The sequence below is a fragment of the Zalophus californianus genome, chromosome 11, assembly GCF_009762305.2.
Source record: "Zalophus californianus isolate mZalCal1 chromosome 11, mZalCal1.pri.v2, whole genome shotgun sequence".
NCBI classification, from domain to species: domain Eukaryota; kingdom Metazoa; phylum Chordata; class Mammalia; order Carnivora; family Otariidae; genus Zalophus; species Zalophus californianus.
In genome coordinates, this window is record NC_045605.1 from 20,589,763 (window position 1) to 20,608,155 (window position 18,393).

The window sequence follows — 18,393 nt, forward strand, 5'->3', positions numbered from 1 at the left end:
ATGGTGGGACGCAGTTTCCTGTCTGTCGCAGCCCTCCGTGCCCCGCAGCAGGGCCAGGTGCCAGGACCCCGGATTTCTGTCCCGGCTTAGCCTCTGGTGTGATGGAAGCTGGGTGACCCCAGTCAGCAGGAGGCAGAGCACAGGGCCCCAGAACCGGAAATCTGAAGCATCAGAGCAGAGAAAGTAGTACAGTTTCTCCGTATCAGATGAGGAAATTGAAGTCCAGAGCAGTGATGTCTTCCAATTGGCAAATACGGGATTGGAAACGCACTTCCGGACGGGTCATTCCTGAATGGATTGATTTCTGGTGATGGAAACCTATCCCTTCCTTAACGGTCTCTTACCTGAATGCTGCCTGGCCCTGGAGCAAGGGTCAGCGTCAAATCCCATCTTTTAGTATCCCGGTGCGTTAGAGAGAATGTGTCCCTAGCCCCTCTCTCCTCTGTCAACTCCGACTCATCTCAGCCTCAAGGTTGGCTCCGATTTAAGCTGTCTGTGGGGCGCCAGACCCCAAGTTCAGCAGGGGCAGACGAGGTGCTGAAAGAACAGCTCCCAGGGCGCTGCCTCCCTCGGGCCATCTCTGCACCCCAACCCCCTAACGCTTTTGCTTCCGGCTTTGCGAAGTCAGTCCAGCGCAGAGCCAATGCGAGGGTGGGGGTGGGAGGCGAGTAGGGAGACACCTAAACACGTTAGTTTGTTAGTTTGAGGCCCTAGGGACCGGTGTGTGGCTTGAGGGTGGAGTTCTGGGACAAGCCTCCCACCTTTTGACAAAGTGTCCGCCTGATACTTCAACTCCTGAATGTGCTTACTGTGGTCTCTATGACCCTGTAGCATCCACCTCTCTGGATCTTGACCTGTTTACCTAGCCCCTCCCGGGTCAGAAGCAGCCACCCCACGAAGGTGGTCTCATCATACAGAGCCTGATGACTGGGCTAAAGCCCTACCACTCAGCCATCAACACGGCCTCACCCCAGATAGGTAGGCCCAGGTCGCTCTCTCCCCTTGACACCTCAACACTATTTCCAGGAAAGTGAGCGAGTGAGTGCGTGTGCACAAGCGTGAGTGGACGAGTGGGTGGGTGGTGGGGGACTAGGAAATCTTCAGGTAAAAAGAACTGCAGAAAACTCAGAAGCAGGCTGGATGGAGAAGAGGGGATCATAGTTGCTCCCCACTGCTCCCCGTTGGAAGGACAACCTTTATGGGGTTTGAACGGATTTGCACGAGTTTTGCATCAAGCCCTTCTCTTCTCTTGCGCTTGCCTTTACAGAAACAATATTGCTGTCTTTGTCTTTGTCCTGGACTATCTGCCTGCAGTCTGCTCAAGAAGGTACAACAATTTAATAAATCATGTCAGAGCATGGTACTGCAAAAGTATGCAAATAGATGCCAGAGGTATGCATATGGATGCTGAATGCCTCTGTTTCCTAGGGCCTGGTCCCTCCAGTTTTATCCGTGCTGAGTCTCCTACAGGTACTACTAGATTAGAGCGTCTGGAGCAGGACTCTGGGTCAAGACGCAGCACCTTGTCCCATGGTCTCTCGGCTGCAAAACGGGCGACTGCGCGTAAAGGGGTGGACCCGCCGTGCAATTATGCCCCACCCACTCCAAACCACCTCAGCCTCCAGCACTTCGCAGCTAAGCCCCGGGACTTGGGAGGAAATGGAAACCTGGGCTTTGAGAGCTAGAGGAGCGTTCTTGGTCTTAGCCTAAGGGCGGGGAAAAGAGAGATGGGATTCCTGTTTTAAAGTCAGTCAAAAGGGCAGAGTCTGACAGAGCCTCCTCCCTCATCCTGGCTGCTTTGAGAAAGGAGGGAAACTCTCCCGCGGCGTCCAGAACCCCGACCCAGGACGCGGGGCGCGGGGCGCGGGGCGGGGACTCCAACTCGCGCGCTGCGCGACTCTAGTCTCTGCCCTGCTAGTGGCCATTCGGGTGGGGATGGGGGAGCGGAGGGAGGCGGATTAATCCCTTAATTACGCCGTGATCGGCGTGGCACCTGCTTTCCTCCCGTCCAGCTCCCGGGGGACCCCGGCACTGGGGGGTGGAGAGAAGGACGAGGGAAGGAGGAGGGCACGCGGAGGCACGCACCGTACCCAGGCGCGCCGGCAGGAGAGCGGCACCGTGGCTGGGGCAGCGCGCAGAGGCTGTGGAGGGGCTTACGGCTCCCGGCCCGCGGGTCTCAGACCCAGGGGCTGGGCCCCGAGCCCCCCGCCCCGGTCCCAACTGGGTCGCGCCATGCTGCGCTACCTGCTCAAAACACTGCTGCAGATGAACTTGTTCGCGGACTCCCTGGCGGGGGACATCTCCAACTCCAGCGACCTGCTCTTCGGCTTCAACTCCTCAGTGGCGGCGCTCAACCACAGCCTGCTGCCCCCCGGCGATCCTTCTTTCAACGGTAAGACCCTGCCCAGCGAGGACGTCGGATCAAGGGATGGGGTAAGGTGGGAGGGCCACGTGGAGGGGGAGCCCAACGCGCTCCTGCCTCAAGATCTGGGACTAAGCGGAGCCTCCCAAGAGCCTCCTCGGGGGGGTGGGGTTGGGGGGACCAAGGGGTAATTTGGGGCTTGGAGTACCTGAGTGGGGGTATCGGCGGAAGATCCAGGGCTTGGGAGGAGATGACTGTTAAGTCCGTTGCTCTCCATCTGCCCAACCGACCCCAGCGGCCCCCCCCCCCCAAGTGAGGAGAACCGTGGGTGGTGATGGGCAAGTACCGAGCTAAGAGAGGCCGGGACCCACGGCAGGGAGGGCAGAAGAGGGCACGCCGTCGCTGGCGGGCCCGGGCCAAGCCGCGCCACTTGGTGACCCACCCAGCTAGCAGGTTTTTCTTCGGGACCCTAAGTTTCCCAAGAACTCACTTAGGACTTGGGTGAGGAAGCTAAAATGTTGGACGTGTTTGCTACAGAGGGCGACAAAAGCGGAGAGCGTTTGGGGAACTTAGAAGTTTGCCTCTCAGAGGTGGAACTCACAGCCGGCCCACCCGGCAGGACTGCGGCGGGCGGGCTGCGCGGGCGGCGAGGTCGTTACCGCTAATTACAGTGATTAATAAATGACTGAGACAGCGCGCTCTCCCCTAGCGCTGCGGGGAGGCGGCCAGAGTGGAGTCTGGGGAGAGCCCCGATCGCGCCCCCTGCCGGCCGCGTCGGGAATTCCCGCTTTCCCGGACACCTTTGCCCAGGATTTCCCCTCTGGTTCATCCGCAGTCTCCATCCCTTGACATCCACCCACTCGAATCTAGGGGCAGCACGGTCCTGGAAACTCGAAGATGACGAAAAAGCAGACCTGGGCAGTGTGCATGTGTTTGTGTGTGGGGTACTCCAGGTGCTGAGGGAGGAGCCCCAGAGCTTCATTAGCATGATCATTAGCTATTCATTAGCTGCTGTCGGAGCATCTCCTGAGACCGGGAATGACAGGGAAGAAATTCCAGGGAAAGGGCGCCAGCAGCTGTGTCTGCAGGAATTAGGGGGAAAGGGCCGACCAGAAGGGTGTGGTATGTACGAGTGAGCAGGGACGATGAAGGTGGAAAATGAGCTGGAATTCTCCAAATTCCTGGCCCCCCTTCAGTTTCCCAGGAGGTTAAGGATAGAAGAACCCTTCTCACAGATGGCGCAGACACACCTCTGTACCCCCCAGCGTTCTAACAGTGTTGTCACCATACACTGTCTCATTTACGCTTGAAAATGTAAGGAGGTCTGTAGGGAAGTTATTGATGGCCACATTTTGCACCCGATGAAACAAATTCAGAGATGAAAAGTACTCCAGTGGTCACAAAAGCAACACAGAGCTTAGCGATAACAAACCTATTTCCATTACACCCTAAGGTTATGCGATGGGGCAGAAAGGAATATTGGGGCCTGATAGAATCTCATAAGGTTCGGTGGGCTAGGGAGGAAGAGCACCTAAGAAATCAGAGAATTACCATATTTATTGAGCCTTCCCCCAAGTGCTTTACATATATTATGGTCTTATGACAACCCTATCACTGCTCCCATATTTCAAACAAACTGAGACTCAGAGAAGCTCCATAATTTGCCCAAGTTCGTATAGCTAGGAAGTGTCAAATCTGAGATCCTAGCCCCACTTTGTTCCAGGACAATCCCTGAGCTCTTAGTTGCTCTACCATGGCTCAGCATGGGGCTCTCTGCCTAAACTGGGACTGGGATGGGATGCCAGAGAAGAGACGGCTGAGAAGCGGAGATCTCCATTTGGAAGGAAGGAAATCGAGAAAATTACTCCCTTCCCTTAGTGGGAGGGAAACTGATCTTGTCCTAGCCAGTTAAATAAACTCTCCCCAGGACAATGTCAGCATGGGGCGACGCTTTCCAGCTTTGTCTCCATAGGAACTTCTTTTTTTTTTTTTTAAGATTTTATTTATTTGAGAGAGAATGAGATAGAGAGAGAGAGAGCATGGGGGGGGAGGTTCAGGGGGAGAAGCAGACTCCCCGCTGAGCGGGGAGCCCGATGCGGGACTCGATCCCGGGACTCCAGGATCATGACCTGAGCCGAAGGCAGTCGCTTAACCAACTGAGCCACCCAGGCGCCCTCCATAGGAACTTCTAAGAGCAGGGGTGGGGACATGAAACCCAATCCCACACCGAGGCCGGGAGCCAAACGTCCCGGTGGATTTTGGAACTGAGTGGGAGGGGGCGCAGGTGGGGGAAGGGTAAGGTAGAGAACAGAAACAGGGGTAGTCCTGGTTAGTTGAGGACACCAAATTAGGCGAGGCAGCAGCGGCTCCTACTGGCCACCACCAGGTTACAAACCCACTTTTGACAAAGTTGGGAGGGTCTGGCCTAATAGGCTTCAGGATCCTGGATCCCAAAGCAACTGCAGAAGATGAAACCAGCAGGAGTCTGTAGGCCGAGTGAGAGGCAGGAACAGAAAATGCAGGTGAACCGATCCAACGAAACAAAGGAAGGAGAGGAATCCCCTTCCTAGTTAGCATTCTTAGCCTTTCTTGGCTACATCAACCTGGAGAAAAATCTGTTGAAAACTCTGCACCTCTTAGAAAAGGAAAGTTGTTCACATTTCACTACCATTTTCATTCAATTCCCATGACTTCACAGGTTCCTCCAAGCATGATTGTCTGGGGAGTCAGTAAGAGGGGCACCTAGCTGGCTCAGTTGGCAGAGCATGCAACTCTTGATCTCCGGGTCATCAGTTTGAGTCCACAGTTGAACATAGAGTTTACTTAATAAAAATAAAAAATAAAAAAGACAAAGACTCTATGTCCATTCATGGACTCCAGGGTAAGAACCTCTCCTAGTCCCAGACTCCAGTCAGAGCACTCTCGTTTGACCTTTTCTAAGACACTTGAGGCTGGCCCACATTCTCCATTTTTCTGGCCCACCACCATGCAGAGGCCAAGGACCGCGGGTTGGCTCTGGTGCACCACTTCAGGAAGCAAGGACAATCTGCAAACCAGCCGGTGTGGGACATTGAATAACCGTGGACTAGAGGGATGGTCTACTTGCCCAGACAAGGCCTAGTCACTCTCCGCTAAACCCTGGCCAGAGAGAAGGCTGGTGTCTTTAGGCAGCCTAGAAAGCCGGCCTAGGAGTTTGTGTCCTGATTCCTCTACTGATCCGCCCATCAGCAGGCATATCTTTTCCAGCCGAAGAACGTGGGGGTGTCTGCCCAGAGGACCTCTACAGGGGGAAGGGGGACAGGGTGGGCAGACAGCGTTGTTTTTCTCTCTGGAAACTGTCCCCTAATATCCCGGTCGAAATGCTCTGTGCCAACCCCCCCCCCCCCCCCCCCCCCCCCCCCCCCCCGCCTTCAGCATCCAGGGTGGAGCCGGAGGACGCGATGCCGCGCATCGTGGAGCAGCCGCCAGATCTGCTGGTGTCCCGAGGCGAGCCGGCCACGCTGCCCTGCCGCGCGGAGGGCCGGCCCCGGCCCAACATCGAGTGGTACAAGAACGGGGCGCGAGTGGCCACTGCGCGCGAGGATCCGCGCGCGCACCGCCTGCTGCTGCCCAGCGGCGCCCTCTTCTTCCCGCGCATCGTGCACGGGCGCCGCGCGCGCCCCGACGAGGGTGTCTACACTTGTGTGGCGCGCAACTACCTGGGAGTAGCGGCTAGTAGAAATGCGTCGCTGGAAGTGGCAGGTGAGAGTCGCACTGTCCTCTGGTTGCTTCCAACCAGAGGCGGGAGGGCACCAGGTAATCCGATCCAGAACCAGCCCCAGTCTCAGCCCCTTCAGCATCTTCTTTTGGGACCGTGACCTTTGGTGTCTAACGTCCATGCCCTGGCCAGAGGAGGAAGTGGGCCTGGTATCTTTGCACCTGGGGAAGAGTGCAGGTCTGTGGTGATACACCCCTCCCCAAAACACTTCCCTTGTGTCCTAACCCGTTGTTCATCGATTCCCCTGGTCGCTCGTTCTCCTCCTCTCTTTGTCTCTGTCCCTGTCTCTCTCTCTCTCTCCAGTCCTCCGTGATGATTTTCGGCAGTCCCCTGGAAACGTGGTGGTGGCAGTGGGGGAGCCAGCGGTAATGGAATGCGTGCCCCCCCGTGGCCACCCAGAGCCTTCCGTGTCCTGGAAGAAGGACAGTGCAAGACTCAAGGAGGAGGAGGGAAGGATCACAGTGAGGCGTGGTGCCATGGCTGGGGATCTGACGCGGGGGAGGGGGGTGGGGGGGAGGGAAGGGGGGCAGGACAGGGCCATCATGGTGGGCGGGGCCATAGGGTAGGGGGCGGGGCATGGAGAGTCAGCTATTAAGTGAGGGTGAAGTTAAGGATGGACAGGATGGAATTGGAATAAAATAGGTGGGGAGCAAGATGCCCCAGGAACTCATGGGAGGTAGGTTGGGCTGCAGGAGAAAACACAGAGCTAAGCGCCCCCCTCAGTCCCCCCCCAACTCCCTTGGGCAGATCATTTAAGGATTCCTTACCTGATAAGTGTGTCAACTTTCTTCACTGGTCTTTATTGGCTTACTGGGAGGATCAAATAAATAAACAAATATGCTTTGATGGCTACAAAAGACCAAAGTTACCATTATTACTCTGCAGATTCGTGGAGGGAAGCTGATGATGTCACATACACTCAAGAGTGATGCAGGGATGTATGTGTGTGTGGCCTCCAACATGGCAGGAGAACGGGAGAGTGGGGCAGCTGAACTTGTGGTACTGGGTAGGCACAGAGAGTTTGGGGGTTATGGGGGTGTGCAGCCTGGGTAGTAAGAAGCTTTGTAGACCCCCTGACGATTCACTCACTCTGGCTCCATAGAGCGACCCTCATTCCTGCGTAGACCAGTGAATCAGGTGGTCCTGGCAGATGCCCCCGTGGATTTCGCATGCGAGGTGCAAGGGGATCCCCCACCCCGTCTACGCTGGCGCAAGGAGGATGGGGAACTGCCCACAGGCAGGTGAGAATCCCCCTCCTCCTGCTTGTAAGGAGACCCAACCAGCTCAAGAGCATACTCTGCCCTAGAAAACTGGAAGGCAGACACCGTCTCACTTGATGACACAGAGAAATCTGTCTCCCAGAGCCTGTGGCCCCTGCCCTATCTAGTTCCCATTCGTTTTATGGGTCTATGGATACCAGCTTCGGTCCCTGTTGGGGCCTACCTTGTCTTTATGTAGCCTGATTCTGGTGTCTGTCTTGGGGGAGAGAGAAGGGGTCTGTAGCTGTGGCCAACCCAGCCTGGGGGTGGGGAGTGGAGCAGGTATGAGATCCGGAGTGACCACAGCCTTTGGATTGGGCGTGTGAGTGCCGACGACGAGGGGACCTACACCTGTGTGGCTGAGAACAGCGTGGGCCGCGCCGAAGCTTCTGGCTCCCTCAGTGTTCACGGTGAGGGCCCACCTGGGACGGCCAGAAGCAGGGATGAGATGAGGGAATGTGGAGCACGGATGAGAACGAGGGAGAAAGGACTGGGTGGGAGACATGGGTGGGCCACTTGAGAGGTTTTAGAAGGAGAGAAAGGAGGAGAAAGCTGAGCAGGCTTGAAATAGGAGTTGGCTATCTGCTCCTACTTAAGCCAAGCTTGGGCTTCTCTCTCTCCTGTTCCCTCAGTCTCCCTTCTGAGTGCCCTGACTCCCTGTTCCTTTATCACCTCCCCCTTCCCAGTCCCACCCCAGCTGGTGACCCAGCCCCAGGACCAGATGGCAGCTCCTGGAGAGAGTGTGGCTTTCCAATGTGAGACCAAAGGAAACCCCCCACCTGCCATCTTCTGGCAAAAGGAGGGAAGTCAAGTAGGTGGCCAGCTCTGTGGGACTTCCCACAAGCTTCTCTTCTGGGTCTTAGCCTCCCACCTTGTACAGCCTGCAGACTTCTCTCTGAGGTCCCGTTTTACCTTTGGTCCTCTCAGAAACCCTTGCAGGTTATTTGAGAGGCTTAAATAAGATAATGAATATAAAAGGCCTGGAGCGTATTGAACACTTTAAAAAGAAATGATGTTAATAATGCTTAGGTGGGAGGAAACAGTCCTGTATGGTAACTCCCTGGAGAATCCTTCTATTTTAGGCAAGTCTGTCCTGAAGATGTGGCAAAAACAGTCGGTGCCTCCTCTCCCAGACACCTGGGTCCTGGGCTTTAATATGATCCTCTGGAAAGTGTGTACTGTACCAAAGCTGCTCAGGGTACAGCACGACTCGCTCATCTATTTACAAGGGGCTTCCACCAGGGGGCGCTCACAGCCACCCACCTTGGCAAACCGATTCCTCAAATGAGAACCAGAAGGAACATTCCCTGAAGTTACACAACATGAGTACCAACCACTAGGGGAAGGGTGGGAATTTTGCTACTAGGAAACAGGGTCAGTATAATAAAATAAGTCTGACTAATCCCACCCCACTGGAAAACCAGTTCTCCCACTACCTCATTTCCAAATCCACAGCCACAATTTTCCAACATCTTCTCTAGCGTCTGGGATTGCTATATTTTAACTAGATTAGTTAAATGAATAGAAATGCTGATGGTAGTAGAGGGTAGTAGAGGGTAGTAGGTATCCATCAGGGGATCAACCACGTGGCATTTACCTGTGACCCTAACCTCTTTCCCTACCTTCTGTGTATCTACGTAACATAGAGCCAGAAAAAAGGGGAAGATATTTAACCTTTATCACATAATGTGTTAAAAGATTTTCATGATTACTCATTTAATCCTCATAACTATCCCCTAAGAGTCAAATTTGGGGAAATGTGGGCTCAGGAAGGTTAAAGAGCTTGCTCAGAGTTTCCCAACTTGTAAGCCACAAAGCTGGGAAGTTCACCCCAAAATCATCTAATAAAATTTGCACATTTTTGTGAGTAGATTTCACTGGTTGGCCCAAGGTCATATAACTGGCTGGTGCGGACAGAGTTGGAGCTAGAACCTTAGGAATTCTCTGAATTCTGGGGTTGATGGGAATAGGGATCTTTCTCTCTGTCAGCTGCCTGCTCATTCCCTACCCTGGTTCTTTGCTCTGTCCCCAGGTTCTGCTTTTCCCCAGTCAGCCACTTCAGCCCAAGGGGCGCTTCTCAGTCTCTCCCAGAGGCCAGCTCAACATAACTGATGTGCAGAGCAGGGATGCTGGTTACTACGTGTGTCAGGCTGTTAGTGTGGCCGGCAGCATCCTGGCCAAGGCCCTGTTGGAGGTAAAAAGAGGTAGGTGCTCATGGAGATAGGCCTGGACCTATGGCCTGAAAGGAAGTAATGGCTTAAAGAGATCTGTTTTTCTTGGATTCTATATAATATGTTTGCCAGGGGAGGGGCGTGTTCCTGAGACATGGCCTTGAAGTTTGGAAATCAGCCACAGCAACCACTAATAGGTGGCTGGTCCCAGGCAGAGACTATAGATGGTTATCGAAGCCCCTCCAGTCTCCGGGGGGAGGACGAGTGAAGCAGCAGAGAAGGAAGACAAGGGGCTGGTGGCCTGAACCTGGGATCCTCTCCTGAGGTGCCCAAGTTCTTCCTCTCTCAGCCTCCTCCTTGGATGGGCTGCCTCCCATCATCCTCCAGGGACCAGCCAATCAGACGCTGGCACTTGGCTCCTCTGTGTGGCTGCCATGCAGAGTGACTGGGAACCCTCCACCTAGCGTCCAATGGAAGAAGGATGGGCAGTGGCTGCAGGGGGATGACCTCCAGCTCAGCCTCATGGCCAACGGTACCCTGTACATCGCCAGTGTGCGGGTGAGTCTCCCCACTGGGACCCGAGTAACTGAGAACGGCCACACGGTCCGCGTGCCCACCTCTCGTAAGTACCCACTGGGACTAACTCCATTTCTACTCCGCTGCTCTCTGGGACCACCGAAAGTGGACCATGTCTTCCCCAGCCTTCTGAACACCCACCTCCACCCCCTCACCCTACCTTGCTCCATCCCCAGTTTGCCAGCCCTCTACCCTCTCCTACAGGAGATGGACATGGGTTTCTACAGCTGTGTGGCCAAGAGCTCCACAGGGGAGGCCACGTGGAGTAGCTGGCTTAGGACGCGGGGTGAGTTTTGCCTCTGTCCCCTCGCTTTGCCAACACCTCCATCCAAACCTGCTACGAGTAGTCGGTACCTCTCCAAGCCCCAGCACCGATTAAGCTTCCAAATGCCACGGCCACGGTGGTGGGGAGGGGGAGGATGGAGGTGGTGCCCTTGGGAGGCAGATGGGAGTAGGGGTTCGTTCACTCTGCCCCCCTCTCCACCGTCACCCCTGTCACAGCTCCTCAGCTTCTCTGGGAAGGGGGCAAGTTCCTTGGGGGGCTGTCCTTTTCCCATCCTTCTACTTAAAGATGATCTCCTCACTGCAGAAGACTGGGGGGGATCACCAGAGCCGCCTACAGAACGCAGTAGCCCTCCAGGGCCTCCCTCTCAGCCAGTGGTCACTGAGATCACCAAGAACAGTATTACCCTGACCTGGAAGCCCAACCCACAGGCGGGGGCCACAGTCACCTCTTATGTGATAGAGGCCTTCAGGTATGGAGAAAGTTTTACATGCAAACCTGGAAAGTCAAGAGAAGGGAATCTTATGTTCTCAGGGTCTTCGCTATGGTGCGGAGAGTTCGGCCGGTTCCCTCTCCCAAGGAGAGGAGAATGGATGAGAGGGAGTAGACAAGTGGGGGGGGGTCCCTGGCTCAGACTAGTCCGTCACCCCATTCCCATTGCAGTCAAACAATTGGTAACACCTGGCGGACAGTGGCAGATGGCGTGCGGCTGGAGACACACACGGTCGGTGGTCTGCAGCCCAGCACCACCTATCTGTTCCTGGTGCGCGCCGTGGGAGCCTGGGGCCTCAGTGAGCCCAGCCCCGTCTCTGAGCCTGTGCGCACCCAGGGTGAGTAAGGTCAGAGTCCCTGGCTCGGGGATATGACACGAAACACTGCAGAGTGCCCCCCTCCAAATTATGGCAGCACGGCAGCTCTTTTCTGCTGCACCAGGCCTCTCCTGGTAGCCTGGTCTGGCATAGTCACGCCTCTCTCTCATGGAGGGGACAAGAGGCGAGAGAGGGAAATCCAGTCATCCAGCCCCTCACTTCTGAGCCTTTTACCCACAGATAATCTAGGTTAGGACTAGAACGGACCTTGGAGGGTTCATCTTCATGTTAGAGAGGAGGAGCTGAGGTCTCTGAAGTGCAGAGAGTAGATTCCTATTTGCTGGACACCCAGGCCCACCTCTGGAAGCTCTTCCCCTGACCAGCCCCCTCCTGGTCCTGGGGTGTGTTCTGGAGTACCAAGTGGTGCAGTCTGTGGGGGCAGCGCAAGGTAGGGTTCAGTCTGACTCCTTGTCCCTGGTGGCTCCTGCTGAGGGGGCTCTTTGGTCAATAGACAGCAGCCCATCCCGGCCAGTGGAGGACCCATGGAGAGGCCAGCTGGGGCTGGCTGAAGTGGCTGTGCGCGTGCAGGAGCCCATAGTCCTTGGGCCCCGGACCTTGCAGGTGTCCTGGACTGTGAGTGTGGCATAGGGAGGAAGTTAAGGGCAGGGATGATGATGGGGGCCACAGGGACCTCCAGGAATGGGTATGGGAGAGTGGGAAGTGAGTGGCTGGGGAAAACCGGGTGAGTGGAGGTGGGCCAGGGCCCGGAGGACTTGTGTGGTCCCTGGCTCTCCTTCTGGTATGCTTTGTCCTGTCTCCTACAGGTAGATGGCCCAGTCCAGCTGGTGAAAGGTTTCCGGGTGTCTTGGAGGGTAGCAGGTCCTGATGGGGGAAGCTGGACAGTACTGGACCTACAGTCCCCAAGCCAGCAAAGTACTGTGCTAAGAGGACTCCCGCCAGGGACCCAAATTCAGATCAAGGTGCAAGCCCAAGGCCAGGAGGGGCTGGGGGCTGAAAGTCCCTTTGTGACCAGGAGCATTCCTGAGGAAGGTAAGGAGGTGGTGCACAGAGCCCACGAATGAACAACAGGAAAGAGGGAGTAGGGGAAGATAGAAGTTTGCAGGGGAAGAGCAAGGGGAGTTGTGGGAAGAGGGATACCTGATATCTCAGTTCCCAAGGTGATACCTGGGAGGGGGAAGTTGGGGCAGGAGGGGTAGCTGGCAATGACTGTCTTTCTCACCATGCTCCTCCCGGGGCCAAGCCCCCAGTGGTCCCCCCCAGGGAGTGACAGTGGCCTTGGGGGGTGAAGGCAACAACAGTGTCACGGTGTCCTGGGAACCTCCGCTCCCTTCCCAGCAAAATGGGGTCATCAAGGAATACCAGGTACAGGGTTTAAGAAGGGCCTGGGTGGCGGGGGTGGGGGGTGGGGTGGGGGGTGAGCTAGGGGCTAGGATTAGGGAGGAGGGAACCTAGAATGACCTTGGGGCTGGAGATGAGGTTGGGGGAGAGGAGAGAGGTTTCAGAGTGTTCCCTCATTCAGGCTGAATGATGCCTGGCTAAGCCCCCTCTACTGTTCAGAGCTTCGAGCTTCCACGTGAGGCCAGGATCCCATTTCAGACTCTCTAAACCCGGGTCTCGGCCTCCCCAGATCTGGTGCCTGGGCAATGAGAGCCGCTTCCACCTTAACCGGTCCGCGGCAGGCTGGGCACGCTCCGCGGTGCTCCAGGGACTGCTGCCGGGTCTTCTTTACCGGACCCAGGTCGCGGCGGCCACCAGCGCTGGCGTGGGCGTGGCCAGTGTCCCGGTGTCGGTGCAGCTGCGTGAGTCCGGAGGCGGGGTGGGCCGGCCGGGCTGGGGAATTGGAGGGGGGGGGTCCTGGAGTGGGGGTGCCTACGGGGTCAGGGATGGCCCCTCTTACTCGCTGTCGGGTTTCCGGGCCCCTGGTCCCCTCACTTCTCTGACCCCCACAGCTTCCCCGCCGGAATCGGAGCCTGGGCTCGAGGTGGGCCCGGGGCTGGCGGAGCGGCTGGCGAGGGTGCTGCGGGAGCCGGCCTTCCTCGCGGGCAGTGGCGCCGCCTGCGGGGCCCTGCTGCTCGGGTTCTGCGCGGTCCTCTACCGGCGCCGGAGGCAGCGCAAGGAGCTGAGTCACTACACGGGTGAGCGGTGCCTGAGGGGCAGCGCGGGCTGACCGGCGCACTCGGGCCTTGGGGAGACGGAAGGGAGGGCCTTGGAGTGGGCGGAGCCTGGAGATCCCGCCCCTCGGGGAGGGAGGCGGGCCCGACGGAGAGCGGCACGGGAGGGGCTCATCGCTCGGTGGGTGGGGGCGGGGTCAGAAGGGAGGGGTGGTGCCCCCCGAACTCCCCCACTCCCCCACCTCCCTCCCCGAGCTTCGCTCCTTCGAGAGGGACGCGCTGTGGGCACCGTCGGGCAAGAAGCGGACGGGACTGGGGGGAACTGGCGGGGCCCGGAGGGGCGGGACCTGAGTCTGGGGAGACGGGTAAAATCTTCCCCTAAGATGCCTCGAGAGGAGAGCGGGCTTTGCAGTCAGTCTCAGTATAGAAGGGGCAATTCTGGAGGGGGCGGGGCCTGGCGGGATGTGGCGTGGTCAGGATCCTGGGCCTTAACTTGTGAGGCGGGCTCTGGGTGGAAAGGCGGGGCCCGCTGAAAAGAGTAGACTAGATTTCTGCTACTCCCTGGTAAGGGGCGTGTCTGGGGAGATTCTGAGGTCTCTTAGATCAGGGGTTCCCAACCTTGGGTACACATGGGGAACTTTTAGAAAAATACTGATGCTTGAGTCCCACTCCTAGAAATTGTGATGAAATCGGTCCAGGGTACAGGCTGAGTGGTGCAATTGGGACCGTGGCCAAGAAGGGGACAAGAATGTGGGTATTTCTGACCCTTTCTCCATTTACCCTCTTCTTTCTCCCATGGATTCCTTTTCGGAAGCCTCCTTTGCCTACACACCTGCAGGTAAGCTCTCTCTGCTCCAGTGGGGTTCAGACCCCAAGTATGGGCCCTTCTCTCACTCAGTCTCCCCCTCATCTTCCCAGTGTCCTTCCCACACTCAGAGGGCCTCTCTGGAGCCAGTTCCAGGTAATCCTCTTAATCCATCTCCCAAGGATAATCCCCCTCCATCAAGAGACCATTCTCCTTCCTCCCTAGGCCTCACTGCCACTGACTGCCTCCCACCTGCCACCCCCAAATTCACCATTACTGTCCTACAATTCCTGTTTACCCTTAAATTCGCTGGCCTGTTCAGGCTCTGGGTCCCCAGCGTTCACGTGCTTTCCCTCAGGCCACCCATGGGCCTTGGCCCCGCCCCCTACCCTTGGCTAGCAGACTCGTGGCCCCACCCATCTCGAAGCCCCTCAGCCCAGGAGCCCAGGGGGAGCTGCTGCCCCAGCAATCCTGACCCAGACGACAGATATTACAATGGTGAGGAGTTCTAATTCCCTCAGGGGCACACCTGGCCCCCAACACCCTTCTCTCCTCTCCACCTCCTGGGGCAAACTGAAGGGAGCCGAGGATTGTCAGTCTTCCTGAGGTTGGTCAGTCCCTTGGGGAGGATATGAGTTGGGGGAGCTTCTCTCATGCTAACCTTTACCCTGGTTTGGGAGGTAAGGTTTGGGTGGGGGAAGAAGTTGATCCGGTGGGATCTCCTTTTGCCCTCCATTCTCCTGTTGTCCGCTATTTCTCTGTCTCTGCCCCCTGCCCCTTGCCTCCCCCCCTGGCCTCCCTCTTTCTCCTCCTCAGAAGCAGGGATCTCCCTGTACCTGGCTCAGACGGCCCGGGGCACTGCCGCCCCTACCGAGGGTCCTGTCTACAGCACCATTGACCCAGCTGGGGAGGAGCTGCAGACCTTCCATGGGGGTTTCCCCCCAAATCCCTCAGGGGATCCAGGCACCTGGAGCCAGTATGCTCCTCCAGAATGGAGCCAGGGGGACAGTGGTATGACTTAGTCCCTAACACCCCCATTTTAGCTCTGAGCAGAATATCCCCAAAGAATATCCTCTACCCTTCCGCTCTGGGACCCAGCCCAGCACTTGCTTCTGACATTTCTCATCTGCCTCTTATCTCCATGTGTCCCCATCCTGCCCTTCTCAGGAGCCAGGGGAGGCAGAGTAAAGCTTCTGGGAAAACCCGTTCAGATGCCCTCTCTCAACTGGCCAGAAGCCCTGCCCCCACCTCCCCCTTCCTGTGAACTGAGCTGCCTAGAGGGGCCGGAGGAGGACCTGGAGGGCGGGTAAGGATGTGCCCCATTGCAGATGTCCTAAACAGGTGGGGCCAGCCGAGGGGCCCCTGCTGGGGGAGGGCAGAGGTGCTGGGAAAGGAGGGGAGAGGGCAACCGGAAGGCCAAGTGGAAGGTATGGAAGCTGCTCAGTCATGGCTACTCTTCTTCTTCTTTGTCCCCAGCTCAGAGCCAGAAGAGTGGTGCCCACCAATGCCTGAGCGGAGCCATCTGGCCGAGCCCAGCTCCCGGGGAGGCTGCTTGGTCCCTCCATCCCAAGGGGAAGCCCCCTCTCCCACATCTTCCTATGGACAGCAGTCCACAGCCACTCTTACCCCCTCACCTCCTGACCCTCCCCAGCCCCCCACTGACATTCCCCATCTCCACCAGATGCCCAGGTAGGGAGGTATATAGTGCCTTGCACATTATAGGCCCTGGGTGCATTTCTATTCTGTGGATGATTGGAGGGAGGGAGGGAGGGATGGATGGATGGATGGATGGATGGATCTGGGGTACAGAAGGTCTCATGACCGTGTCAGAGTGGAAGTGTGATTCTGGAAGGAACGTGACGGCTGACAAGGTCTCTCACTCCCTTCAGACTCTTTCTCCATTGGAGTGGCTCTGCAAGCTTCTCGGGGCATTTCAAAAACATGGCTCTCCTCTCACTTCACTAGCCTGGGAGCCCTGTGGGGGACAGCCTGTGCCTTATTCATCGGAGTACCTAGCACGGTGCCTGGCACATAGTAGGCACTTAGAGTTTCTTGAGTGAACAAATGCTGAGGCCTCATGTCATTGCAGGAGGGTGCCCCTTGGGCCAAGTTCCCCTCTCAGTGTATCCCAGCCCACTCTGAGTAGCCACGAAGGGAGGCCAGCTGGCCTGGGTGCTGGCGCCACAGCCTCCCATCACCTCAGCCCCAGCCCTGTCCCCAGTGCCGCCAGCAGTGCCCCCGGTGAGTCTGCAGAACGCTCAGCCTGCCCCTACCTCCCCATACCGCCCCCCCAACCTTGTTTCCTCTTCACCCTCAAGCCCCTTGCCTGATCCTCTCTCTTACCCGCTCTTCTCCCCATCTGCTGACGCGACAGGGAGAACCCGGCAGGTGCCTGGGGAGATGGCTCCTCCACTTCAAGGGCCCCGCGTCCGAATCCGGAAACCCAAGGCTGTTCCTTACCGTCGGGAGCACAGTCCTGGCGGTGAGGGTGCCCTGGGCCATGAGAGATGGTGACAGTAGGGGGAATAGGCAGCAACCAAGGGGGAGTTCTGGGGGCTGGAGGAGGGAGCAGGTGAACCCAAATCTTGGGCTGTTCAGTCGCAGCCTCCTGGTGCCGGGGAGTAGGAGCAGGAGAAAGATCGGGATCAGGAGGGGTGGGAGACTCTGCTGAAAACAGGTCTCTCCCCAGACTTGCCCCCACCACCCTTGCCGCCACCCGAGGAAGAGACGAGCTGGGCCTCAGGGCTGAGAGCAGTAGGCAGCATGTCCTCCTTGGAACGGGAGCGGGACTGCAGTGGGGAGAGGAGAATGGTGCAGGCTGGGCCCCTGGGGGCCCAGCGGGCTCCCCACCTGGATGGTAAGGAGGGCCAGGGCAGGCCAGAGGCTCACTGCCACACAAGAAGGTGGCACTGGAGGCTGACAGTGTAGTATAGACCGTGCCATCGAAGGACTCTAAAGTTTTCAACCCAGCTCACCCCTCACCCTCAGTTGGCTTCATGCCTTTGATCCAAACCTACACTTGTCTCTGTAGCTCTCGCTGGGAAAAATCCCCTGAAGTTCCCCAGTCGTAGAATTTCCCAGACTGAAGCCCAGATGAGAGAAGAGTGGGGCTGGGTGTTCTGTCTCTTCTTTCCCAAGGCTCTCTCTGTCTGGGAGTTCCCGGTGGGTTTTGGAGCGCCCGTTGTGTCAAGGCCATGTGCTGGGGCATTCTGTTTCTCCTCGGCCCCCAGGATGGCCCGAGCCCCGTGCCTGCCCTCAACGCTTCCTCTAAAGCTGGGATTGAGGCCAAGGTGGCCCACTGGGCAAACGGTGACGTTCTGTTCTCTGCCTGGTTGCCCTTCTCTGTTGTGCTGCAGAGGAGACCTTGCTCCCCTACAGCCGACCAAGCTTCCTGTCCCGGGGCCAGGCCACCAGCACCTGCTCCACAGCGGGCAGCAACTCTTCCAGAGGCTCCAGCAGCTCTCGAGGCTCCCGGGGCCCTGGACGGAGCCGGAGCCGGAGCCGGAGCCAAAGGCCAGGACAGAAACGTGGAGAGGTGGGGGCTAGGGCATGCAAACAAGGTAGTAGAAGGCTAGGAGGGGCGAGCCAAGGGGTGGCTGAAAACAGGAGGGAGAGAAGGGCTTTCTGAGCAAGTGTCAAAAGGAGGGGACCCAGGGAGTGAGGAGGAAGGGAGGAATCCTGGAGAACAGGTGACAAAGGGTGAAGATGAGGTCATACGTAGAGGAGCCTGGGCTCCCCAGAGGAGAGTGGGTTCAGGAGAAGGGCTGAGGAGGAAGAGAAGAGGCATGGCGTCTCCTAGAGCCTGCTTGCCCCGGCCTGGGGCCTTGCAAACCAGCCTCTTTCTCTCTCTCTAGGAACCGAGATGACCCTTGAGGAGGATATCAGGAGTTCCATGGGGAAGGGCTTGTCCCGGGGCCGGGAGCTTTGGATGGGAACCCCTCCTCCTGGTTAATGGGGGTGAGCAGAGAGGAGCAGGGCGGGGGGGGGGGGGAGCGGTGGTCTCGTCCCTCCTGGCAATGATGCTCAGAAGCCAGAGAGCGAGCTCTTCCCTTTCTATCTCTTTCCACCTGAACCTCATTTGTAAAAGAGACAATAAAAAGAGTCTGATGGGAGCCCTGGACCCTGCTTGTCTGGTTTTGTGCAGGATGTGGGGAAGAAAGGGGCTGCAAAAGAGTGTAGATCAAGGCACTCAGAGAAGCCTCCACTTCCTTTTGAACTTCCATCAAAAGCATTAGAGGA

The 18,393-nt window shown here is 57.4% G+C and overlaps 1 protein-coding gene across 7 annotated transcripts; it reads left to right on the forward strand.

Annotated features, from left to right (window-relative positions):
* The first annotated feature begins 2,232 nt into the window (after window positions 1-2,232).
* Window positions 2,233-18,263, forward strand: ROBO3 (roundabout guidance receptor 3). Of its 7 annotated transcripts, XM_027581451.2 has the most exons (28): window positions 2,233-2,392; window positions 5,777-6,103; window positions 6,423-6,580; window positions 7,005-7,125; window positions 7,222-7,360; window positions 7,661-7,788; window positions 8,065-8,189; window positions 9,411-9,582; window positions 9,899-10,107; window positions 10,330-10,411; window positions 10,715-10,880; window positions 11,072-11,238; window positions 11,729-11,850; window positions 12,042-12,267; window positions 12,479-12,600; window positions 12,866-13,037; window positions 13,188-13,373; window positions 14,164-14,187; window positions 14,268-14,310; window positions 14,513-14,652; window positions 14,971-15,165; window positions 15,322-15,460; window positions 15,631-15,843; window positions 16,244-16,395; window positions 16,529-16,636; window positions 16,844-17,011; window positions 17,511-17,689; window positions 18,009-18,263. In XM_027581451.2, exons 1-28 carry the CDS (start codon window positions 2,233-2,235, stop codon window positions 18,018-18,020), a joined length of 4,155 nt encoding a protein of 1,384 aa, XP_027437252.2. In that variant the 3' UTR covers window positions 18,021-18,263. The 7 variants fall into 7 exon arrangements, with proteins under 7 accessions (XP_027437252.2, XP_027437253.2, XP_027437254.2 ...); XM_027581452.2 differs by lacking the exon at window positions 14,164-14,187 and having other exon boundaries at window positions 2,261-2,392; XM_027581454.2 differs by lacking the exon at window positions 2,233-2,392 and having other exon boundaries at window positions 5,985-6,103; window positions 6,423-6,568.
* Window positions 18,264-18,393: the final 130 nt, after the last annotated feature.